The following is a 25,848-nucleotide window of genomic DNA, read 5'->3' as shown; positions in this document are numbered from 1 at the left end:
GGTGGAAAGAGAGAGTCTGCCCTCAACCACCTCTGATGGTGAAGGCAGTGACGGATGCACTGAGGAAAAAGCAGGCAACTTGGAGACGAGATGACTGTTTAGCCTTACCAACTATGCCATTTGGACTTCACTTCTTTGAAGCTGGCTTTTCTACAAAAGAGGGGAAATTTGCTTTCTATAGGTTTTTGTGTGGAACAAATGAGTAAATTCGTGTAAACAGCCTGCCTCAGGGCCTGGCACTATCCGTCTGGCACCCAATAACATGATATAGACAGATGCTTTTTGGCCATTTTGAAGGATCATCAACCCATAGCTGATGCTACTTTAATATATTTTTATTATCCATTTGTCATAATGTCCTGGTCAGCTGTGACATATTTGGGAACTCTTCATTCAAAGCTTGGAGACTGAAATACTCTCAGACTGTAAGGTCGCCGCCCACTTTCAGTGATTGGCAGATGAGGCCCTGGGGCCGGAAGTGAGGAGGAGACTAAGTCAGGAGTCCTGGAGTCGGGGGCGGTAACTTCATCCAGCAAAGCCAAGGGGAAGGGCAGGCGAATCCTTTACTATGGCTGGAAGAGGAGGTCTTTTGATGCTGGAAAACTTCATAGGTGGAAAATTTTTACCTTGTAGCTCATACCTAGATTCCTATGATCCCTCCACAGGGGAAGTGTACTGCCATGTGCCAAACAGTGGGAAAGAAGAGGTGAGTACATTCAGCTGGAGGAGACTGAAATCTACTTAGCCTGGCAGTGACTTATGGTACTTAATTTTCGAGGAGCAAAGAGGATGGCTAAATGTTAGCCGAAGGAAGATTTTTAGTTCTAAGAAGGTTTATTTTGTAGTTGGGTGTATATGATGTATGGAACAAATCTCAGGTGATCATATGCAGAAATGACTAATAAGCTAGATAACCTCACAGGGAGCCACAACTCTCAGATATTCCTCAGTGGCTGCTAGTAAAAAGTAGTATTTGTAAGAATTATCATATTACTAAGTGTTCCCTTTCTTGATCAAGTTTGCCTGAATTTGCCACTGTATTCATGGATTTCCAGAAAACCTGTTACTTCACTAAAGTAAACAAAATTTTTAAACCCAGGGATTACTTATCCTCTAATAATTCTTCATGTCTTAAAATTATCTAATAAAGTAAAAACCGATCATTTGAACGATGAAATGCAAAATCAAATTCCTACATATTTTTGGATTTAAATTTAACATTACTTTTTCTTACTCAAAGGAAACACACACACATTAAAACTTTTTTTCAGTGATGTAGAGTTAATATTATTCAAGAGTTTTGTAAGATATTTAAGATATATTTGATTAGTATCTTATTGCACTGAGAAAATAAGTATATTTGAGGTGATAAATGTGGCTGATGAATGTATACTCATCTAAAGCCTAATAGATTTTAATTTACTTTGTAAAGCACAAAGAACTAGATTATTTAAAAGATAAATGTAGTCTTTATATATATATTAGCAAATAAGTATATGCAAGGCATTTTTTTAAAAAAGGGTTAAGATATTTTTTTCTCTAAGTTAATAATATTGTAAATCTGTTTTGTATTAAAAAAAAAAACCTTTAGACTTCTGGATTAAAGTTTGCAAATATTGACTAGTTTGTTGGTTAAACTGTAACCCACAGTTTTATCTGTTTCAAATGACCAGGGATTACATGCGGAAAATCCAGCTTTGTGTTTTCCAGTTCTCCCTGTCTGAGTCCTTTCTGAAATAAAGTTAAAAATGACAAGTACATCAAATTCAGGTGAAATCTTTTCTGCAGCTAATGACTCAGCCTTTTCAGATGAGAGAGAGGGATCAGTACACCTGCCGGTAGAGGAATGTATATTTTGGATTTCCCAGTAATCTAGCTTGCAAACATTGCATCTGATCCCACAAATCTCATGTTTTTCTGGCTTGAAGAATATGGTTGTCATGCAGGTTACAAGCCCAGTGTCCCCCAAAAGTCACTCACAAAAAGTGCTGCGATGCTGCCGACGGGGCTTGTGGTCTTTCAGCATCTGCCTTGTGCTGGGCATTCACTAAGCCATGGAGCAAAAATCATCCCAGATCAGCATTGTAACACCTGTAAATGAGACTCTATCATCATCCTTATTTTACGGGTGACAGCGTGCTTATATCAGTGATCACACGTACACACACGCAGGCACACACTTTCATAGCTTTTGCACTGTAGTGTTGCCGTCATAAGCACAGATTGGGGTTCGACTGCCTGGCTTCAAAGATCGGCAGCACCACTTACTATGTATGGTCTGAACTTAGAGCTGAACCTCCCTGTGCCTCAGTCTCTTTATCTATAAAATGGGGATAATAATAACATCTTCAGTGTTGTTCTGAAGATTAAACAGACTGACATATGTAGAGCCCTTTGTGTCTAGCATCGGTAAAAGCTTTCCAAGTAGCTTTTGCTGTTATTATTGTATATAGTGGATTAATACGTGCTCTATATTAAATAGACATAGGACGTGTGACCGAAGACAACTTAGAAAATATGACTGGACTTGAATTTTCTGCTTTTTAAAAAGATCAGAGTTTTACATGGACAATTGGAGGAAGACCAGATTTGACACTGACTTTCCTCTTGTTGGCTGGCAGTAAGGTGTCCCTGAGGCTACAGCTCCTGGTGGAGATTTGAGATTTGGTTTTTGAGGTGAAACTACCCAATTCCCAGAAATTTATAATTAAGATGAGAATCATTTTTTATACCTTTAGCTTATCTGAAAGTGACCTTGTTTACGTAAAGAAAACAGGAAGGCGTGTAGATCAGATTTGGAGTGAGAGGGCAACTGAATTGTCACATCATGTGATGCAAGAACGGCTTCCCTGGTGGCTCAGTGGTAAAGAAGGGGCCTTCCAATGCAAGAGATGTGGGTTTGGTCTCTGGGTCGGGAAGATACCCTGGAGAAGGAAATGGCAAGAAAGATGCTTGGCTGGAAGACTGTGGGAAAAGATTCTGAGACTGAGATTGGGTCCCATGGTGGAAGAAAATGTGTGATTAAAAGTGCTATGCAGGTGAGAGAGGAGAGGAGTGAGACGCAGCCTCTGGATTTGCCGTCTCTGGAAAGGGCATGGCTTAGATATTGTTTAACACATTATTGACCAGGGATTTTTACAGAACCTAATGCCTATGGCTGTGGGCTTCCCAGGCGACTCAGTGGTTAAGAATTCACCTGGCAATGCAGAAAAGGCAAGAGACACAGGTTCAAACCCTGAGTCAGGAAGATCCCCTGGAGTAGGACATGGCAACCCACTCCAGTATTCTTGCTGGAACACCCCATGGACAGAGGAGCCTGGTGGGATACAGTCCACAGGGTTGCAAAGAGTCGGACACGACTGAGCACATACAGTGCCTGTGGTTGGTGATTTGTTAGGTGAGTGAATGTTGGATCACAGGGATATTTGTCTTTTTCTTGGCCTGATATTTACATCGTCTGAATCAGAACTATATTCTGAAGAACTGTCATCTTCTGAGACAGTCAGACAAAGTAGCTGTATAAAATTCACTAAAAAACTTTTCTTCACTCAGAATTTCATGATGCATCATTTTTGAAAATTTTACAGAAATCAACTTGCGTTTATAACATACACAGGATTGGAACAAAAACCCAGGGAAGCAAAATGTGAATGATAACAACAGTCACAAGTTGTATAATGATCCCTCAATCAGTTTTAAGAGAGGAGAAAGGCAGCAGGGGTTTAGTTGCTTAGTTGTGTCCAACTCGTGTGACCCCATGGACTATGGCCTGCCAGGCACCTCTGTCCATGGAATTCTCCAGGCAAGAATACTGGAGTGGGTTGCCATTTCCTTCTCTAGGGAATCTTCCAGACCCAGGGATCGAACTCAGATCTTTTGCATCACAAATGGTCTCCTGCATTGCAGGTGGATTTTTTACTGACTGAGCCACCAGGGAAGCCCTGAAGGGGCAGAAGATGCCCTGATAATTCATTTCGCCTGCATGAACTGGCCTTGCTCATATCTTCCCATTCATTGTTTGCTTTGGATTTAACTCTAAAACCTGGTCCCCAAGCCATCTGTTCAAATTCTTCTCCAACAGAGGACCCTTCCACTGGGTGGAGCCAGGCAGAGGCAGGGACTGTGGTTATGCCATAGCAGGCCAGCTGTGGTCTTGGAAACTACAAAGACCTGGGTTTACATCCTGATTCTGCCACTTATTAGCTGTGTGACCTCTGGCAAGTTACTTGAGCTCTCTGTGCTTCAGTTTGTTCATCTGTAAGATGGGCTTAACAATACTCATGTTACAGAACTTTAAAGGGGGTTTAATGAAATAATTTGTGCAAAGCATTTAGCACCTTCCTTTATGTATAAAAAATAGTCAATACATAACTAATATGACAAGTCATTCCAAGTCAGAATGACAGTCTGGGATGTGATTTCAAACTTTTAGACTTATCAAGTATGTCAAAACTTCTTTAAGAGTTTAGGGACTCAGTACACCCTTAAGATTCCTCTCTCATATGATATTCAAAAACTTCGGTATTTTGAAATTACTGAAAACGTATACTAGCTATTGAAATAGCTTCTTTCGATTATTACCACATTCTGGATAACTTAATTGAAATGGAGAATTTGGGGTTTTTTTTGTGGTGCCCTGCTTTGCTGGTTAAGTAAACAATGCTTCATGGGCACTCAGCACTGAAGAGTGTCAAATATTTGGAAGTAGGCAGAAAAAAAGTGAGATAAATACAGACCTGGATTCTGGACGTATCTACCCTCGAGTGGTTGTTCAGTTGCTCAGACATGTTTGACTCTTTGTGACCCATGAACTGCACCATGCCAGGCTTCCCTGTCCTTCACTATCTCCTGGAGCTTTCTCAAACTCATGTCCATTGAGTTGGTAATGCCATCCAACCATCTCCTTCTCTGTCATCCCCTTCTCCTCCTGCCCTCAATCTTTCCCAGTATCAGGATCTTTTCCAATGAATCAGCTCTTCGCATCAGGTGGCCAAAGTATTGGAGCTTAAACATCAATCCTTCCAATGAATATTCAGGGTTGATTTCCTTTTGACTGGTTTGATCTCCTTGTTGTCCAGGGGGCTCTTAAGAGTCTTCTCCAGCACCACAATTTGAAAGCATCAATTCTTTGGCACTCAGCCTTCTTTAGGATCCAACTCTCACATCTGTACGTGACTACTAGAAGCTATTAGCTTCTGTTCCACAAGAGCAACAGGGTAAGGTGACCCTTTTCTGTTTGCTCCTGCAAGGTCGAAGCCGCGGTGGAGGCTGCCAGAGCAGCTTTTCCGGGCTGGTCCTCCCGGAGCCCCCAGGAGCGCTCACAGGTGCTGCAGCGGCTGGCGGACTTGCTGGAACAGTCCCTGGAGGAGCTGGCCCAGGCTGAGTCCAAGGACCAAGGTGAGAGGGGTCTGTGTCAGCCTCTTCCCTCTTTCTCCTGCCCCCTCTCTAGTGGAGCCAAGTTTAGTGCCCTGTCCTGTATGGAAATGCGCTTACTCAGATGCTGGCCATTCACACCCTCCTTCCAAGTTGTCAATTGATCTCTTGCCTCTTAATCATATGAATAGAACTCAGGACTCTTCCATCACGTGACCCCTTGTGGGTCCATCAGGCCCGCCCACCCAGTGCTTCTCTTGGCAGCGATAAAGCTTGGAAAGCCCGACCAGCCAAGGCTTCAATTGCAAGCCTCTGAAGGCTGAGGCTTGCAATTGGCCCACTTCTGCCTCATTCTGATGGTCAGAGCAAGTCAAGGCTGAACCCAAGTTCAAGAGGCAGGGAAATAAACACACTGTTGGTAGAAGGAACTACAAAGATGTTATAGCAAAGGGCATGGATTTGGGGAAAGAGGTAGAACAAGAAGGCTGAGAGTGCAGCCCTCCACCAGTTCTAAGTAGAGAGTTTCAAACCAAAAAAAAAATTTTTTGTCTCTTTTTTTTTTTACTGCATTATTCATTTGTTTTTTATTATATTTTTTTAAATGGAAGTATAGTTGCACTTATAATGGATAACCAACAAGGATAATGGATAACCAACAAGGACCTACTGTGTAGCACAGGGAACTCTGCTCAATGTTATGTTGCAGCCTGGATGAGAGGGGAGTTTGGAGGAGAATGGGTACATGTGTATGTACGGTCTGAATTGCTCTGCTGTGCACCTGAAACTGTCACAGCATCATCACTCGGCTTTACTCCGATGTAAAATAAAAAGCTAAAAGCAAACAAAACAAACAAAAGTTGAAGTGTAGTTGATTTAAAATTTTGTGTTGGTTCCAGGTGTACAGCACAGTGATTCAGTTATATACGTCTATATACACATTCATGTAAAAGTGTGACTGCTCTTCAAACTGTCTTATGTGTGTGTGTGTGTGTGTGTGTGTGTGTGTTGGTTGCTCAGTCATGTCTGACTCTTTGCAACCCCATGGACTGTTGCCTGCCATGCTCCTCTGTCCATGAAATTCTTCACTCCAGAATACTGGAGTAGGTTGCCATGCCCTCTTCCCGAACCAGGGGATCTTCCTGAACCAGGGATGGAACCCATTGCAGGCAGACTCTACCTTCTGAGCCACCAGGGAAGCCTATGTATATGTATGTGTGTGTGTGTGTGTGTATTAGTTGTTCAGCTGCTCAGTCATGTCTGACTCCTTGCGACCCCATGAACTGCAGCATGCCAGACTTCCCTGTCCTTCACCATCTCCCGGAGCTTGCTCAAAACTCATATCCATTGAGTTGGTGATGCCATCCAACCATCTCCTTCTCTGTGATCCCCTTCTCCTGTATTTAATCTTTCCCAGTATCAGGGTCCTTTCTAAAGAGTCGACTCTTTGCATCATGTGGCAAAAGTACTGGAGCTTCAGCCTCAGCATCCGTCCTTCCAGTGAATATTCAGGACTGATTTCCTTTAGGATTGACTGGTTTGATCTCCTTGCTGTCCAAGGGACTCTCAAGAGTCTCTGTGTGTGTGTGTGCATATATATATATATATTCTTTTTCAGATTCTTTCCCTTTATAGGTTATTACAAGATATTGAGTATAGTCCCCTGTGCTGTACAGTAGGTCTTTGTTGGTGATCTGTTTTATATATAGTAGTGTGTATATGTTATCCAACCTCCTAATTTATCTCTTTCCCCTCCTTTTCCCTTTGGTAACCCAAGTTTGTTTCCTAAAAGCAAAGATAATTTGAAGGGCACATAGTCAAGTAATGTAGAAAGATTTCCAATGTCAGTCACTGTTCCACTCCCAACACAATTTCCCAATTTTTAAAACTGCTTCCCAGAAGTCATCGTAATGGAGTAAACGTCTGCAAATCTCTGTAAAGATGGTTAGGATATACGTGTATGTATATATATGTATATGTCTGCTCCTGCTGCTGCTAAGTTGCTTCAGTTGTGTTCGACTCTGCAACCCTATAGACCATAGCCCACCAGACTCCTCCGTCCATGGGATTCTCCATGCATGAATACTGGAGTAGGTTGCTGTGCCCTCCTCCAGGGGATCTTCCCAGCCCAGGGATCGAACGTGCGTCTCTTAAAGTCTCCTGCATTGGCAAGCAGGTTCTTTACCACTAGTGCCATCTGAGAAGCCCTGTATGTATGTATGTACATATGTGTATATGCATATGTGTGCTGTAAAGGGGCCTAAAGTTAGAAAGCATCTTGACCCCAAACCTTTAAGTAGAAAATGCTTCCTGACATGGCAGAGTCTCCCAGCATCACTAAAGATAACTTAGGTACAGTTCAGGTAAGTGTGTGTCTAGGAAGTGCGGGGGGCCCGTGACGGTGAGCAAGGCCCACACAGCATCCTCTGCTGGTTCCCATCAGCGTTCTGCCACATGCTCATCTTAATGGCTCCACTGTGTGCTGAGGAGTTAATTAATATCATCACATGTTTTTTGGTGATGTGCAAACACAGCTGTCTTAACACCCATTATTCCATCCCCTCTGCAGCATGTCCAAAGCTTGGTGATTCTGAATTGAAAGAGCTGGTTCGGGTGAAGCGGTAGCATCTGGAATGATGATAGCTATGAATCGTTCATTCTAATAAGCAAAGATTATTTGACTCAATTCTAACCACTTCTACTTCATCTTATAATCTCACATCTAATTATTTCAAAGTCTTATTAAACCATGATCAACACTCTCTGTAATCAAGCAATGCGCATCCCAGGCTGGAAGGAGCAGAAGCTGCTTCAGAGGGAGCTGGGATTAGTGTGCGGTAGCGTCCCCTCGAAGTTCGAGGTGAAGTACGCTGACAGTGCCTTCTGCTGTTGACTTCTTACAGGGAAAACCATAACCCTGGCGAGAACCATGGACATTCCCCGGGCTGTGCACAACTTCCGGTTCTTCGCCTCCTCCATCCTGCACCACACGTCTGAATGCACACAGATGGACCACCTGGGCTGTCTGCACTACACAGTGCGGGCCCCCGTGGGCATCGGTAGGTGCCGTGCAATGACAGCTGGGCCACAGTGGCACGTAGAGATGCTTGGTCAGCCCTGTAGAAGTGATCTAAGGGAACAGACTTTAAACAAAGAAACTTCTGCTTTATCTGAAATTTAATTGACCTTAAAAATCTAAATCTAGTTTATTTTGTTTGTGTCAAATTCCCTACTTATCCCTACATTGTTCTTGAGGAATCACAGGGAAAGGAATGACACTGAGAATAAATTCACAAACCAGGATGTTTTGTTCCTTGTAATTAAGAAAAAAAAAAAAAAACTTTCAGGAAAGTAGTGTGGTTAAGATCACAGTGGGGTAAACGTCACTTTTGTGTGCTTCAGTATTGTTATCTGGAAATTGGGAGAATAGTTTAATTTTGTCTATATATGTTGTATGTGAATTATATAAATTAACAGATGTAGAGCACTTAGAACAGTGCCTGGTACTGTGATAAATAAGCCTTGACTGTCTTATCTATTGATACTTATTTCTGTGGTTCCTGCATTTCAGAAATATATGCAATGACTAAAGATGTCCACTAGATGTCATTGTTTCCTCTGAGAAAAAACCATTAACTGTTATACTAGTTCCATTTTATGATAGGATAAAAGAAGATGTTAAAGAAAAGAAAATGGACATTTTGCCACTTTGATTATCTGAACCCTTCAGAAATAACATTTTCAAGGCAGTATAACAAAACTTTAGTCTCCAAGAAGTATACTAACACACTATGCTGCAAAAATATTCTCTTAACTCCCTGAAGAGCAGATTTTTCAGTGGGAAATTTAATAATATATAAAGCATATTTACTTTCATAGCTCAGGTTTGAGGGTAGAGTATAAAATAAAGTGACTCCATTTACTTATTCATAACATGGGTTTTATTTTTATGCGTTTTGTGGTCTGAAATCTGGATGGCTTCTTACATGAAGACACATTCTAAATGTTATAGATGTTACTTAGCCAGCAAACCTATCTGATTAGGATACAGGTGAGAACCTAGAGATAATTTATTTATTAAAAAATTCCCTGGGTTAGCTAAAATGGATTTCACATCTCAGAACCTATTTGCTCTTATTTATTACAAATGTGAACGATTTAAGATCTTATGTCTCAATCTACAGCTAATTAGAAAAACAGGTGGAAAAATTTAGAAGAAATAGTGCCTAGACCATTTAAAGATAAAAAAGATTGTTGAGACAGTGCAAAGATCAGTCTACAAACCTCAAAACTGATCACATTCTGAGACTGTTTAGGGAGAGGTGACAGCATTTTAGCCCTGGTACTTATACTGTTCTTGTTCATAAATATAATTGAAAGTCATCAAGAAAAGAGTAAGCTGTATTGACTATAGTTTTAAAGGTATGGCTGCTTGTAATATATTTTAGACTTATTTCTCTGAAATTCTACAGAAATTCTGCAAAAGATTGGAGATTCTTTGTGGAATTTTTTGAAGCATTGAAATTCCACAAATGATTGGGATTTTGGAAGAGCAATCTGACATTTGGTGTAGCACGAAGGAGTTTTCATTAGTAAAGCATGTCTGGCCCATCTGCTTTGAAGGGTATGTCATTGCTGGCAATGCTTCTGTTCTCCTCTGTTAGCTGCTCTGATCAGTCCCTGGAATCTGCCCCTCTATCTGCTGACCTGGAAGATCGCGCCAGCGATCGCTGCTGGCAACACAGTGATAGCTAAGCCCAGCGAGCTGACTTCCGTGACCGCGTGGATGATGTGCAGACTCCTGGAGAAAGCAGGTAATCAGTGTTAGGGTGTCAGAGGAGAGGCACATGACTGGCTTTGGAGATGTATGTTTGTAGGCTTCAGCCACTGTAGGGTCACTGACATTTTTAAAATAATGAAAAAAAATTTTTATTGGAGTATAGTTGCTTTACAATGTTATGTTAGTTTCTACTGTACAGAAAAGTGAATCAGATGTGCATATACATACATGTCCTCTTTTTTAGAGTTTCTTCCCACTTAGGTCACCACAGAGCATTGAGTAGAGCTCCTTGTGCTGAGGTTTTCATTATTATCTGTTTTATACATAGTAGTGTATATACTGGAGAAGGAAATGGCAACACTTTCCAGTTTTTGTACCTGGAGAATCCCCATGGACCGAGGAGCCTGGCAGGCTTCAGTCCACAGGGTCACAAAGAGTCAGACGTGACTGAGTGTATATATGTCAATCCCAATCTCCTAATTTATCCCGCCCTCCCTTTCCCCTCTTGGTGTCCATACATTTGTTCTCCATGTCTGGGGCCACTGACATCTGAAAAGTTATTCTGAATAGAAATCTGCTTGGCAGATCCCAGGGACATCTTTGGTTATTTGTCTTCTTTAACCTTTTCTGAGAAATACACTCTCTGAGCAGATCCACGGGCTTTGCTCCCACTGCTTCCTTTAACCTTGCCCAGAACGCACTGCTGTCAGACAGTCCTCCCTGCGGGGCTCCATGGACAGCAGCCAGAGCAAAGGACAGCGGCACAGAGGCTGGCTACAAGAGCCTGACCAAATCCGACACCAGCCTTCCCCAGACAGTGTCTCCAATCATCAATTTAAATCCTGCATTGGCACCACGAGTGGATCTTGATGAAAAGAAAATATTACTAGATACCACTCTGATTTGCATAGAAACAGAATGCCTGAGACAAATAGCCCATTTTCAAGACAATTGAATAGACACCCCTTAGTTTTCCCTGCACGGGAACCCACTGCCGTGTGGATGATGATGCACTGTGGCTCCTTGTCTTTCTCTTGCTGATGGTTTAATGGCCACGTGTGTTCCTGGCTTCATTCCAGAGTGTTGAGCCGACACCGTGCCAGGGTTGGAAGGTCACAGGCAGGAGGCTTTAGCTTGTAACCCACAAGGAAGCCCCTCACTGTGAGGCCCTGAGCTCATGTCTCTGGGTTGGAATGACCCGCAGGTGGGCTGAGGGAACAGGCTGTCTTTCGGGCCCTGTCAGTCTCTGCTGTGCTCGCTTCCTTCCAGCCCCCAGAGAAGGTGCTTCCCCGCTCATTCACGACCAAAGAGGGGGCGGTTGCTGAAAGCCTGTCTCTCTCTCCTAAATACCTTTTCTCTCAAAGCAAAAACATACATGTTGGCTTCCAGCATAGCTGAGCCAGTTCCTTACTCCAGGGTATAGATGACAAGTTAAGTGGCGCTTGTTTAGGGAAGCACATGGGGCCTTGTGACCCTGGTTTATTTCGCTCGTATCCTATGGAGGAAAGAGGTTACCCAGGCTAGGTCTCGGGGTTGACGTCAATGGCTGCTCTGGACCTCTGGAAACATCCTTACCAAACTGGTAAGGATGAAGCGGACATCCTTACTTTCTTTGCATCCCAGAATGTGTCATCCTTTCCTTACAAAGGTGACCGTGTTCTATCCCTTTCTTTGCAAAACTGAGTCTCTAGTATCTGCAAAGGTCCAAGGGGTTTCTTCCCTGTCTCTTGCCCGCTGGTTCTTTGGTGTGAGACAAAAGGGGGGCCTCTGCTCTGCTTCATCCTGTGTTGGGAGGATGCATGAGGAGGTGGGGAGGGACCACAGGGCCACATCCTAGACACCTCCCTGTCCTAAAATCAGCTACGTCTTGATCTATGAGGATTGTTCTTGTCTAACCACCCTTCCCTTTCAAATAACCCAGAACCCAGTCTGCATGAGAGTTTAATGTTTCCATTTATTTGCGCAGCACTGCACTCTTATTCCTATGGGTAAATAAACCTGTTATACCAAGATGGTCCTTCCCTCCCTCCCACTCTGGGCTGGTTTTGCCAAACTCTCCTCCTCTAACAAACACTGAGAGTGTGATGATCCAATCACACCTGATATGAGCCCTCAGTTTCTCCACTGGGATAGGGGTGTCAATCTCATCTACTTAATTCTGTTTAGAGCACTCTAAGAGAAACTTCCAACTGTGTAAGAAAGCTAAAACCACCTGCTAATACAGTCTGGATATTGCAAGATCTAGCTCCTCTAGTCCTGAGTGTTCAAACAGACTTGGAAGATGAACTTCCTTTGAAATAAAAAATCATTTAAGATGTTTTGAAGTACCCCATGAATACCTCTTTGCAAATCTTAGAATATTTGTTTTTATCTTGGGTGCACCAAATGTTTGCCCTTATTCTTGAAGTGGCCACTGGTGGTAGATTTCTGGCCCTTCCTATTAATTTTTGTTCTGCTCTATTTAAGCTTAAAATTTTCCTTATCACCATCCAGCCATATCCTGGCACTGGCAGGCCTCCCTTCGCTTCGCTGTCTCTTAGCCACCTACACTGAGTTTTAGTGAATTGTTATTTGCCAATTAAACTGTCTTTCCTCTCTTATAACCAGAATCTCTTAAGGGTAAAGGGTGAATGTCTCTAGAAAAATTTCATTAATGTCTGGATCAAATGGCAAAATGGTTTTGAGAAATACAAGCCACTAGATACATAACTCAATTTATTAGCATTGGAGTTCAAGGAAATGTAATCAAAATGTAAATTCCGTTGAGTAGAAGGCACTCTGCCTGCTGAAATGAGCTCATTTTCCTGTAATGATAAATATGTGGTATTTCTGTTTTTTCTCACCCTTTTAAAAAAATGCTAAAATAAGCATTAGAAGTGATTTGAGCCATTTTTTTTGCCTTCAGGATTCACAAAGTCCAACAGTCCACATTCTCTGGCTCTCAACTCTCCATCTGAATACCGGGCAAATATCCACAAGCTCGCTAGTGATGGAGATGCAGGACTCATGAGAACGTGAATGACGGGAAACTTTGTCCTTGTTTTCCCCTATCATCAGCTGGCAGGACCTCTCCCTCAAACCTCCTCTTTGGCCCAACCCATGGCCCAGCTGCTCTCATATGGTGTCTGTGAGCCAGGATACACTTGAGCTGGATTTCAAAGAAGTACGCAGGCTGAATGCGGAGGTGGGGCCATTAGAGGGAGACTCTGCCAGATCCCTGTCTCTTTAGGGGCTCATCTGGATAGGGCCTCAAGGTGATATGGTGAAGGCTGTGCTCTGTGGGAAGGGGTTCTTGATGGTCATGGATCATCAGTGAGAACTTATCATGTATACCTTAAGAGCATGTTCTTGAAGAGATGATTTTAATCCAAGAGAGTATGTGTAAGTCGGAGCAAGGGAATGATGATAGGAGAGAGAGAGTAGTTACCTTACAAAAGAGCATTTCTGCATCTCCTGTTGTTCAAACCTGCAAACACAGGGAATATACTCAGCTACCTCCAGGCAAACCCTAAGAGTTTCCTGGACACAATCGAATGCACATAGATTTTTTTTTCTCAACACTTAAATCTTCCCGAAATCAAGAACCTTTTCTGAATTGGATACTGTACACATTCATGCATTCATTGACTTAATAGTTACTTACTAACCAACACCTAGTTTTGCCTTCTATTGGTTGTTATTTAACCCTGGGATTAAACCTGGGTCTCTTACGTCTCCTGCATTGGCAGGTGGGTTCTTTACAACCAGCACCGCTTGGGAAGCTCTTATTTAACCTCACTTTGCCTCAGTAGTCTCATGAGTGATGTGAGGATATTAATATGATGTACCATGCGGAGCTATTGGGAGATCTAAAGGGTGTAACCCACTTATAGTTACAGTTGATTCACAGTGAGCACCCAATAAATGTGAGCATTTACTGGTATTATCTCTTTACATTTTTATTTTTATTATTAGTAAAATTATTTTAATAACATATATAAGTAGCATTATATCTTCTTTTCTCATTGATCTGTTTTAAATGTGATGCATTAAAAATATTTTTCTAGGGATTTCCCTGGCGGTCTGGTGGTTAAGGCCCTGCATTTCAAATGTAGTGGGTGCCAAGTTCGATCCCTGTTTGGGGAGCTGAGATCCCATATACCGACAGCATGGCCAAAAAAAGATTGTTTTTAAATTGAGTATTCATTCTATCTGGCAAAGTAGGCCATGGCACAGGGGATACAACAGAGGGCAAAACGCAGACCCGTGTCTGCCCTTGGCTGATGCCCCTTCTGGTGGTGGATGTGTAGTGAACAGGTAAATCCATAAAACACAGTGAATACGTGCAGGTATAGGGCAGTAAGTTTTTGTAACAGAAAAGCCTGGAGCACCTACGTGGGGGTGTTCTTGGACACTCAGTCTTAGAGGGTGATGGTGCATCCAGATCATGGGGAACAGGACCTTCATCTCAAAAGTCACCTTCCCCGGGGGACCCTCCGTCTCTCTCCTAGGGAGGTAGCTGTTCTCTTCTCTGGCTTCTGCAGTGTGGATGCTCCCTGAACTTAACCTTTGCTGTCCTCTCTCACAGGCCCTGACCTGCCTGAGGGTATCTCTGCATCCTCAGCCCCTGAGGCTTAGTCAATACTCTGGAATGAATTACGTAGGACATTTAACCCTGCATTTCCTAGGGCAAAGCACCCAGAGAAATTCCACCTGGGGCATAATACAGGCAGAGATGATGCTGTCGTCTCTGTTTTGCTATTGACTAGAGACAACCATTAACGTCCCTTCTCACCCCCATTCAAGCTACAGAAACGAACACAACATTGACAGCAATCATTTTGCCAAAAAAACCCCAAAACACCACCCCCCAAACAAACAAACAAACACTGTGAAGGAGAATCCCTGTGTAACCTGAAGCCCTTGACACGCTGAGAAGAATGGCTGTAACGGGTACTGCTTCCCATCCAGGTGTTCCCCCAGGTGTGGTAAATATTGTGTTTGGAACGGGGCCCAGGGTAGGCGAGGCCCTGGTGTCCCACCCAGAGGTGCCCCTCATCTCCTTCACTGGGAGCCAGCCCACCGCCGAGCGCATCATGCAGCTGAGCGCCCCCCACTGCAAGAAGCTCTCGCTGGAGCTGGGGGGCAAGAATCCTGCCGTCATCTTTGAAGATGCCAACCTGGCCGAGTGCATTCCGACAACTGTCAGGTCCAGCTTTGCCAACCAGGTATGTCCTCTGTTTTTCTCCCCCTTTGTTTTTTCGCTTGTTTTTTAACTCAGCAGGCTTGTCAAACAGCATCTGTTGTATCACAATGAAAACCAGGGTGCGTAGGTCAATGCAGGGCTATTTCAGTGAGAGGAGAATGGTTACACTGTGTTACTCTTTTGACTATCTCTTCAATCTTATTGTCACTTGGTGGCATTGTGGCATCACAGCTCCTGTTTAGCGAGCTTTTCTTCTCCAGTTGTTCAGTTGCTCAGTCAGGTCCCACTCTTTGTGACCCCATGGACTTCCCTGTCCTTTACTCTCTCCTGGAGTTTGCTCAAACTCACGTCCATTGAGTAGGTGATGCCCTCCAACCCTCTCATCCTCTGTCACCCTCTTCTCCTCTTGCCCTCAGAACTTTTATGGGGGACCAGCCATGGGCCAATGATTGCTTTCTAGCTTCTCCATTCCTCTGTTTATACTTTTCCCAGTCTTTTCTTGCTGTCCAAGAGTCCTATCTCTTGGAAAGCTTATTCTCTGCCCTCACCCAAAAGCACCTCAAATGCATTCACACACTTAGAAATAAATATTTGAATCAGTCTCAAGTGAGTTTCTTACCTTAAAATCATGGAGGAGCCTCAAGCAACTTTGTATTTCCTGATCATTGGAAGAATTGTGAAGATCCAATATCAATGTGATGAAAATATATGTTTATGTGTACAGGTGCAATCATATATACACAATGTTGACAAGTCCACAGTGTGGTTTGTAAACTATTACATGTTATGCTCAAATAATAGTAAGGATGGCTTTTCACTCAGAAACCTTTTAGTGCCTCTCCCGGGAGCACCCAGTGTCTCTGTTTGGATGTCCAGTATCATCTGAAACTTCACCTGAACAAAGCAGAACTTATGATTTCCCTCCTTTCCCTGCACCATCTCTGCTCTCCCTGCCTCGTGTTTTCCTTTCTGAAGAAAAGACTACCATCCACTGTGTGCTTGGGCCAAAAATCTGGGACTCATCCTTGTTCTAACCTGCTCTTTTCCTTCCACCTCACTTATCCACCAATAGGTCCTATTGGTTCTATCTTTAAGGTATATCCGGAATCTTCTTGGGAGCACCTTTGCCAGTTTCTTTACCCTTTTGGAGTCCCCTTGCCCCTTTAAGAATCTGTTGACCTCAGTGGATTCCTTTTACGTCTCTCATCTCTGTTCCACCTGGTCCAAGGTACCTCCCCTTACCGGGTGTCTGAAAAGCTCTCCTAACCCACTCTCATTCTCTCCAATTCTATTCTCCACACAGCTGCCAGAATGGTCATTTAAAAATGTAAATCCTGACCACATCTTCTTGCTGCTTAAAGCTGTCCATGATCCTTTCATGATACTGGGGATAAAATGCAAGCTCCTTGTGAGCCTGTGAACCTATAAGATTCTGCATGATGTTGCCTCGCTCCTCACCTCCTGCCTTTGTCTCTATGTTGCTCTGACCCCCATTCCTGCCTCCCCTCCCCCACCCCCTTCAGCCCCATTCACCTTCCTCGCTTTCCTCACACACTCCAAGCTCATTTCTCACTTACTGCTGAGAATTCTGTACCTCTATCCATCTGGCTCCTTCACATCAGTCAAGGGTCAATTCAAACATTTCCTGTTCACTAGCATCATGCAGGACTCCCTTTAATAAAAGGGAGTAAAAGTTCTCCCTCCCCACGAGTTTCTACTCTTATCCTCAGCTTAGTTTTCTTGTATTGTTTTGGTCATGGCCTGAAGTTGTGTTATTTATTGAGCATTATTGCGTTATTGCCTGTCTTCCCACAAGACAATGTATTCCAGACGTTGGGACTTTGTCTTGTTGACTGCTGTTCCCTATTGTCTAGACCAGTGCTGGATATCTGACAGGCACTCAGAAGTGCGGGGCGATCTGTCCATGCAGTGGAGCCCCCTGTCTTGTCCTTGTCTTCATGAGTCATTCTTGGCAGGGTGAAATCTGCCTCTGTACCAGCAGAATCTTTGTCCAGAGGAGCATCTATAGTGAATTTTTAAAGAGGTTTGTAGAGGCGGCCAGAATGTGGAAAGTTGGTATTCCTTCTGATCCATCGGCTGACATGGGCGCTCTGATCAGTAAAGCTCATCTGGAGAAAGTAAGTAAAACCCTCTGTGTAAGTTTCAGAAAGAATTCTTAAAAAAATTTTTTTTTTTTAATTTTGTATTGGGGTGTAGTCACTTGACAATGTTGTGACAGTTTCAGGTGAACCGCAAAGTGACTCAGCCATACATATACATGTATCATTCTCCCCCAAACGCATTCCCATCCAGGCTGCCATATGACATTGAGCAGAGTTCCCTGTGCTATACAGAAGGGCCTTGTTAGTTTTCCATTTTAAATATACCCATGTTCCATGTACTATGCGGGGTTTCCCTGGTGGTTCAGATGGTAAGGAATCTGCCTGCAATGCGGGAGACCCAGGTTTGATCCCTGGATCAGGAAGATCCCCTGGAGGAGAAATTGGCAACCCATTACAGTATTCTTGCCTGAAAAATCCCATGGACAGAGAAGCCTGGCAGGCTATAGTCCCTGGGGTAGCCACAGAGAGTTGGCCATCTATACAGCAGGTCCTTGATGATTATCCATTTTAAATACAGCAGAGTGTACATGCCCACCCCAAACTCCCTAGCTCTCCCTTTCCCTGATCCTTCCCTTGGCAACCGTAAATTTGTCCTCTTAAATCTGTGAGTCCAGAAAGAATTCTTATGGGGAGAGAAATTCAGTGCCAAGGCATAGCACCATCTTTGAAATACTGTTAAATTACTGTCCTATTCTTTTGTTAAAAATTATGATCTGTGAGAAATTGTCTCCGGGTCCCAAGTCTGAATATGTTAAAGATAGATACACAAATGTAATCAAGTTAAAGCAGTACCTACATGATGTAAATAAACTTGGGAAGTCAGCATGGAGTCAGGCTTCCACAGAGCCAGTCAGAGTGAGGAAAGCAAATTTCAAAGCATAAAGGTCAGCTGATGAGAGTGTTGTGGGCTGAGGGTGGCAGGGATTTCCACAGGTAAATGTTCCCAGTCAGTTCTCAGGCAGTGAGGTTCTGCCTCTGGGTGATAGCAAACACGGGTTCTGGAAGTGCGCATCCAGTCTGAACAATGTGGACTTTAGCTGGTGGGGTGACTTGTGGGGTCTTCGTGGGAAAAGCCATTGAAGAAGGTGTTCTCGGGTGCTTTGTGGAATTTGGGTCTTTAAGATCATTTTCATTTCCTGATAAAACTCCCACAATAAGTCATAGAATTTTGGAGTTAAAAGATGTCATTTTGAGCTATGGTAACTAAGACCAAGCAAGGGTAATGGTAGTACGCCCCCATGGGTTAACCAGTGAGGGACAGAGCCTTTACGTAGATTCAGCAGACTTGCTACGTTTGAACTTTGACTTTCACTATACTGTGAAGCACAGATTCCCACAGGTAGGAACATGTAGCATCAGTCTTCCCAGTCTCTTCTTATTTCTTTTCTTTTCTCAGTAAAATAGGAAGCAAAGTGAGGAGGGGAGATGGTGTTGAAGGTTTCAAGGAGGAGGAAAAGTTCTGAGATAGTCTTCAAGGCGATCAGGAGAGAGAAATGGACTTGAAGTGACAGTATTGTCAGCGGGGCAGCTCCAAGGGCTCCCCCTGGAGCTGTGATCACTTGTGGTCACACTAACAAAGCATATGGTCATTGATTTAAAGTGAGGCGAGCCAGCATGGCTGTGTCTTTCTCCAGTCAGATTCACCTGCATAATTGCAGGCACATAGGTAGCAGTCCCCAGAGTGCCCCTGGGGGACCCACAGCTGTGGATGTTCCCATCTTGTGAAGCAAGGTGTCACCTGGTGTAAGAGGCTCCCTGGTTCTCTCTCATCTGACTGTTCTGAATTCAGGGATCCATGCTGTAAACCTATGCATGCAAATAAGTGGCGAAAAATAACTTTTGCCTCTTTCCGAATGCTTCCTGTGGAGAAAAGTTACCTTTCCAGGAGCATCTTTCATTAAGCTCAGGCCAAGTGAAATTAAAAGACGCTTGCTCCTTGGAAAAGAAGTTATGACCACCTCAACAGCATATTAAAAAGCAGAGACATTACTTTGCCAACAAAGGTCCATCTAGTCAAAGCTTTGGTTTTTTCAGTAGTCATGTATGGATGTGAGAGTTGGACTATCAAGAAAGCTGAGCACTGAAGAATCGATGCTTTTGAACTGTGGTGTTGGAGAAGACTCTTGAGAGTCCCTTGGACTGCAAGGAGATCCAACCCGTTCATCCTAAAGGAAGTCAGTCCTGAATATTCATTGGAAGGACTGATGTTGAAGCTGAAATTCCAATACTTTGGCCATCTGCTGTGAAGAACTGACTCATTTGAAAAGACCCTGATTCTGGGAATGATTGAAGGTGGGAGGAGAAGGGGATGACAGAGGATGAGATGGCTGGATGGTATCACTGACTCAATGGACATGAGTTTGAGTAAGCTCTGGGAGTTGGTGATGGACAGGGAGGCCTGGCGTGCTGCAGTTCACGGGGTCGCAAAGGGTTGGACACAACTGAGTGACTGAACTGAACTAAACTGATGTGCTGTCTGTGTTTAGTCGCTCAGTCGTGTCTGACTCTTTGTACCTCCATGGACCACCAGGAGGTAGCCACCAGGTTCCTCTGTCCGTGGGATTCTCCAGGCAGGTATACTAGAGTGGGTTGCCATGCCCTCCTCCAGGGGATCTTCCCAACCTGGAGATCGAACCCAGGTCTTCCACATTGCAGGTGGATTCTTTACTGTCTGAGCTACCAGGGAAGCTCAGGCCACGGGACCATCTAAGGTCCCCTGTGCAGTTCACCAACTCGCCGGAGACTCAAAGCTCTCTTCATCAACGCAGCAGAGAAACTGTTTTTCTGTCCTAGGCACTGTCATATCATTAAGTTCTCCAGTGAGGGGAGGTATGTCAGTGAAGCAAATCAAAGTATTTGACTTTCCTGTAGCAGTTGAATGATGTGTAGCCCCTCTATGTGTGTGCATGTGCATGCATGCATGCACACACACACAACTGTCTTTTGTGTGTGAGAGAAACCGACACCATTTACAGACTCCTATCGGTAGTTACGACTTTTCTTGGTCATATTCTGATTATTTCTCCCTTTTGCCCTATATCGTGAACTCGGACCAAATACAGACTTGCTGGGTTTCCCGTATTGTAGGTCCTGGGAGCGTTAATGCAATATTTGTGATGCTCAGCATATTCCTCCTGGCACAAAGGGTCCTGTCCTCTCTTTAGCCCCCCACCCCCCTGCACCCTCCTGAACTCCACCACAGGCTCTCCTCTGCTCTCCAACAACAAGCAGCCTCAGGCTGTGTAAGCTACTCTACCCCATGTGGGCAACAGGACCTTTGTCTACTGAGCCCTAGTTCCATTCAGAGGAGAAGAGTAAACAAAGCCAGCTTCTGACCCTGTTGTTGTGCTGTTCAGTCACTCAGTCATGTGTCTGACTCTTTGCGACCTCATGGACTGCAGCACGCCAGGCTTCCCTGTCCTCCACCATCTCCTGGAGTTTGCTCAAACTCATGTCCATTGAGTCAGTGATGCCATCCAACCATCTCATCCCATTTCCCCCTTCTCCTCCTGCCCTCAGTCTTTCCCAGCTTCAGAGTCTTGACCCTGTGGTGCCCTTTAGATGATGCCTCATGATGACAAGACAGTCAAGAGGAGGCCACTTAAAGTCTGGTTGTGCTAAGCTCAAACACACTGCCCTTTTAAAACATCCATCTTGAAAAGAGGGTACCTCATGGGGTTGCAAAGAATCGGACATGACTGAGTGACTGCACACACACACACACACACACACACACCTCAAAAAGTTCTGAGGTTCTACTAGAAGATGTTGCAGTGTTAAAAAATTTTTTTCACAGTTAAGAACTTAAAAATAGTATTTATCATCAGCCATTTATTTTTGTATTTTAGGGAAGAACAGTACAGATGGTATTTCCATTATTCTAATGCACACAGAAGTGCAGGTAGCTGTGGGGTTCCCCTTGTTTTGTGGTTCCATGCGCAGATCTCTCAGCTTGGCTCGTAGTCACCCCAACACACACTGAAAGTCTCAGAACCATCCTGCTGAGGTTCAGAGGGTCCCTGGACACCTGCCATCCTCACTACTCCGCCCAGAGCATGTGTGCCTGGATGCCAGGAGTCGCAGCTTTACCTTCTGGGTCTCTCACCCCATGAGCCCCTGGAGGGGGGCTTTGCCAGCTTAAGTCTTGTGAGTGGACCCTGTGCGTCTCTGCCCATTGAGAGGGAGCCAGTGGAAACAGCTCGGGAAGCACATATGTGTCTTTTTCAGGCTGCGATTCTTCTCAGTTCAGTCTGCCAAACCTTAGTCTGGGATCAAGGAGGCAGCAGACACGCTCCACTGGTGGTTGTGTTTCCTCACCTTTCACCAGGAAGCTGTGGGGCTGCGAGTCAAGGAGAGGCCGGCTGCCATCTTGGCGTTCCGACCCTCCTCTTCTGCAGTGGGTCTCTGGCATCTCCAAACCAACTTAGCCAGGGGGTCTTTGTGTCCATCCTACTTCTGTGGGATTGTCACAACAGATGGAGATGTGGTGACAGAAGAAGCCAACTGGAGCGTGTGACGGATGCTCTGTAACGGCAAAGGGCTCCTGGGTGCAGGCGTGGAGTCCCAGGTTCCTGGTGATGGCAGGGGAGGCACGGGAACGGCAGGTGATGTTATCCTCAGGGGATGCAGAAATGTCTCCCTTGTCTCTTTCACAGGGTTGCCTTTTGTTTTTGTTTTTTGCTTTTTTTTTTTTACTCTCTGGAATCCTCACCTACATGACTGTCTGGAGAATCTGGCTCTAGGCCAGCCTACCAAAGATGCAAGTAACTGGAGAGAGAGAATGCTGGATGTTGACAGTGAGTCTGGAGGAAGCACAGAGGAAGTTCATGGGTTTATCCCCCAGTAAGGCCAAGCTTTGGGTCTAACTAAGGTCCACTCTTTTATTATTTTTTTTAAACCAAAAACATTTGTATTGAGGTATAGCCAATTAGCAACGTTGTGACAGTTTCAGGTGAACAGTGAAGGGACTCAGTCATACATATACATCATTCTCCCCCAAATCCAGCTTCCTGTCCTCCTTTGTCAGTTAAGAAAACTGGCATACAGAGTAGGGGACATCCTTCAAGTCTCACAGCTTGCGAATGTCAGTTTATGCGTTATACTGTCATCATCACCATCAACATGAGCAGCAGCATCTGACCCTCAGAAGTTTTGCTATGTGTCAGGTGTCACGCTAAGGACTTTACATATATTATCTTATTTAGTCTTTGCAAGAACCTATGAAAGAGGTGGCACAGTCAATCCCATTTTTCTGACAAGGAAACCGAGGCCTAGAGCATTTGAATCCCTCAGCTGGTAAGGACCTGAGATCGGAGCTCTACTGGACTCCTAAGCCCGCTCTTCCAACCTCCAGGCTTTGACTTTTATGTCCAAAATTACCAAGTGCTGACGATTCTCTGCTCTCTCCTCTCAAGGAAAGGTCTTAGAGGAATAGTTCATTCCATTTTGTATCACCTTTATCAGTCACAAGGTTGTTAGGAGTGTAGATATCATTGTGTCATCTAGGGATATTTTCTCTAGAAAAGAAGTTCAGTTTCGTGTGAGTCACCTTATATGCTAAATTAGGTGAATTCACAATGTGAAAACCGACACTTCCCTTCACATTTTATTATCCTAAAAGCTTCGAAGAGAGAATTGGGTAATTTTGCTTAGACACGATCATCTGAAGGCAGAGCGCTCCTTGCACTGTTTGAATGGCTGCTAAAAGTCCTGGCTCTGCATCCAGCCGGGCCTCTGCAGACTCACCTGCACACACCCTGTTCACACAGAACGCTGCCTCTTGGCATCTTTTAATTAATGTGAGTGTGCTGCTTCAATAGGGGCAAGAGAGCAGGAGAAAGAGAATTCTATCTTTATTGTTTATCAGCCATATGAACTATGTACCCTTTCGGAGATTCACTTATGTCATCAGCAAATAGAGAACAGTAATATGTAGCTAATAGAGTTTTGAGAGAATTATGTGAGAATGTGTTAAAAGCACTTATCCACATGCCTGGCTCTTAGACCTTAAATAAACAACTCTCCTTTTCTTACCTGTGAGGGCTGACTGGCCAGATGATGGTTACAGCATGTCTGCCTTCAGGCTTAGCAGCTGAGTGAAAATATAATCAACCATAGATGTTATGGGGGGAATAACCTTATATGTCTTTCCTGTGTGTGCATGCTCAGTTGTGTCCGACTCTTTGCCCCCCCATGGACTCTAGCCTGTCAGGCTCCTTCATCCATGGGATTCTCCAACAAGAATACTGGAGTGGGTTGCCATTTCCTACTCCAATATGTCTTTCCTAGGTGCTTGAAAAATATTGAATTTTCTCTGTGCTATGTGAAGACCAATGATAAGTTGTTACTATGTTTTTTCTCTGCCCAGGTCAGAAGTTACATCAAGAAAGCTCGCATGGAAGGGGCCCAAATTCTGTGTGGTGAGGGAGTGGATAAGTTGAACCTTCCCCCCAGGAATCAGGCAGGGTACTTCATGCTTCCCACGGTGATAACAGATGTTAAGGATGAGTCCTGCTGCATGAAGGAAGAGATATTTGGTCCAGTGACGTGTGTCGTCCCCTTTGATAGTGAAGAGGAAGTGATTCAAAGAGCCAATAATGTTAAATATGGACTGGCTGCTACCGTGTGGTCAGGCAACGTGGGGCGTGTCCACCGGGTGGCCAAGAAGTTACAGTCAGGCTTGGTCTGGACCAACTGCTGGCTTATTAGAGAGCTGAACCTACCTTTCGGGGGGATGAAGAGTTCTGGGGTGGGCAGAGAAGGAGCCAAAGACTCTTACGAATTCTTCACTGAAGTCAAAACCATCACTGTTAAACACTGACCTCAGCCAGTACAGAAGCTGATGCCTGGCTGCAGAGAATCTGTCGTCCAGTGTGGTGAAAAGAAATCCCTGCATAAATTTCAGCCAAGTCTTGACTCAGCAGAAGATTCTCTCTATAGCTTATCCTCTGTACTCAGTATTTTTACCGACTGGTGAAAAGATGCTTGCTCTTTTCAGTGAGGAGTCAAAGAAGAGATCTCTGAGTAGGAAGGCATGCAAAGGAAGCCACAGAAACATTGGGCTCCTCCTAGGCTGTGTTTTTATTGTATTTTTTCATCATTTTGGTTCAATTCTTAAAAATTCACAGATAATTAGTTTCTTTTTTTCATTTGCAAGTATATGGTAAAAAAAAAAATCTACAAAGCTAAAGAGAAACACATCACCATAATCTCTAACTTTGGGGAGTCTGCAGAAATGGTCTCTCCATCCATCAGCCACTGGCATGGCTCATTAGTAATCGACTGTACCTCATTATGCAAGGGTGCTTTGCATGTTGATGATGTAATTTATGTGGGATTTGTCAGAGTAACCGTATATGGTAGGTCCTACTAAATATATCTTTATGAGGACAAAGAAAAATGAAGTAATGACTACTTTTGGAAGAAACTCAGAACAAGGAGTTTGATATTTTCCTACTATGGAGTCTAATCAATTCCAATTCAAAGTGTATGTATCTCAGGAGACTTAAAATTTTTGAATACTGTATGGCTGAGTCTCTTTGCTGTCTACCTATAGCTATCACAGAATTGTTAACTATACTCTAGTATAAAATAAAAAGTTTAAAAACTTTACTAATCTTAAAGGAAACAATAAATGTTAATTTTAGCAAGCAGTCACCTTCTTCATGAATTGTCCTTTATTCTTATCTTCATCCTCTTAGGAGCGTAGACTTTTTACCAAGTATTAGTGATATTCTTAGCTCTTTTTTCCTGAATCTCACAATGTTCAGAGGAGAAATCTGAGATTTACAGACATTAAGTAGCACATTTGGGGTCCCACAAATAATGTGGGGAAAGGAAGAACTTGAATCCAGGGCTCTCAGACGCCATACCCTATGATCTCTGGCCATTTCATGCTTGCCTTGGATATTTCAGAAAAATGAAGTCCTTAGAGCTTCCCTGGTGGCTCAGATGGTAAAGAATCTGCCTGTAATGCAGGAAATTTGGGTTTGATCCCTGGATTGGGAGACCCCCAAAGAAGCAAATGGCAACCCACTCCAGTATTCGTGCCTGGGAAATTGCATGGACAGAGAAGCCTGGTGGGCTACAGTTCATGGGGTCACAAGGACTTGAACACAACTGAGCAACTAACACTTCACACTTCAGTGGTTTGTAGAACACATCATGTTGGGTATCCCCTCTGTGTCTCCCTCCTGCTTTGCCTCTCCCTCCTCTCTCCTGCCTTACTCCACTCAGCCATGCAACCCAATCTATGCAGCCAGCCCTTTCCCAAGTTCTGGTATGCTTCTTCCCACACTGACCAAGACTATCTATTCACCTCTCTCTCTTCCTGATGGGACGGGAGTTGCCACAGGTCACGGCAGACATTCCTCCCCTCTGAAGTCTCAGAG

At 44.0% G+C, this 25,848-nt stretch overlaps 1 protein-coding gene across 4 annotated transcripts; it reads left to right on the top strand.

The window, feature by feature from the left end:
* Positions 1-511: 511 nt before the first annotated feature.
* Positions 512-25,114, top strand: ALDH8A1 (aldehyde dehydrogenase 8 family member A1). Of its 4 annotated transcripts, none has more exons than XM_027551619.1 (7): positions 513-706; positions 5,250-5,397; positions 8,274-8,429; positions 10,035-10,184; positions 15,101-15,357; positions 17,312-17,473; positions 23,826-25,114. In XM_027551619.1, the coding sequence occupies exons 1-7, from the start codon at positions 569-571 to the stop codon at positions 24,276-24,278; spliced, it is 1,464 nt and encodes a 487-aa protein (XP_027407420.1). In that variant the 5' UTR covers positions 513-568; the 3' UTR covers positions 24,279-25,114. The 4 variants fall into 4 exon arrangements, with proteins under 4 accessions (XP_027407421.1, XP_027407420.1, XP_027407419.1 ...); XM_027551618.1 differs by having other exon boundaries at positions 5,250-5,406; XM_027551620.1 differs by lacking the exon at positions 17,312-17,473 and having other exon boundaries at positions 512-706; positions 5,250-5,406.
* The last annotated feature ends 734 nt before the right edge of the window (positions 25,115-25,848 follow it).

Source organism: Bos indicus x Bos taurus, chromosome 9, assembly GCF_003369695.1.
Source record: "Bos indicus x Bos taurus breed Angus x Brahman F1 hybrid chromosome 9, Bos_hybrid_MaternalHap_v2.0, whole genome shotgun sequence".
Taxonomy (NCBI): domain Eukaryota; kingdom Metazoa; phylum Chordata; class Mammalia; order Artiodactyla; family Bovidae; genus Bos; species Bos indicus x Bos taurus.
Note: the sequence above shows the minus strand (reverse complement) of the source record. Positions and strands in the feature narration are given on the sequence as shown.

Bases quoted from the DNA above. Each gene is read 5' to 3' on its own strand.
- ALDH8A1 (XM_027551618.1), top strand. From the start codon at position 569: ATGGCTGGAAGAGGAGGTCTTTTGATGCTGGAAAACTTCATAGGTGGA. The intron at 707-5,249 runs GTGAGTACATTC...TGCTCCTGCAAG, and splicing joins CAAACAGTGGGAAAGAAGAG to GTCGAAGCCGCGGTGGAGGC. The intron at 8,430-10,034 runs GTAGGTGCCGTG...CTCCTCTGTTAG, and splicing joins GCGGGCCCCCGTGGGCATCG to CTGCTCTGATCAGTCCCTGG.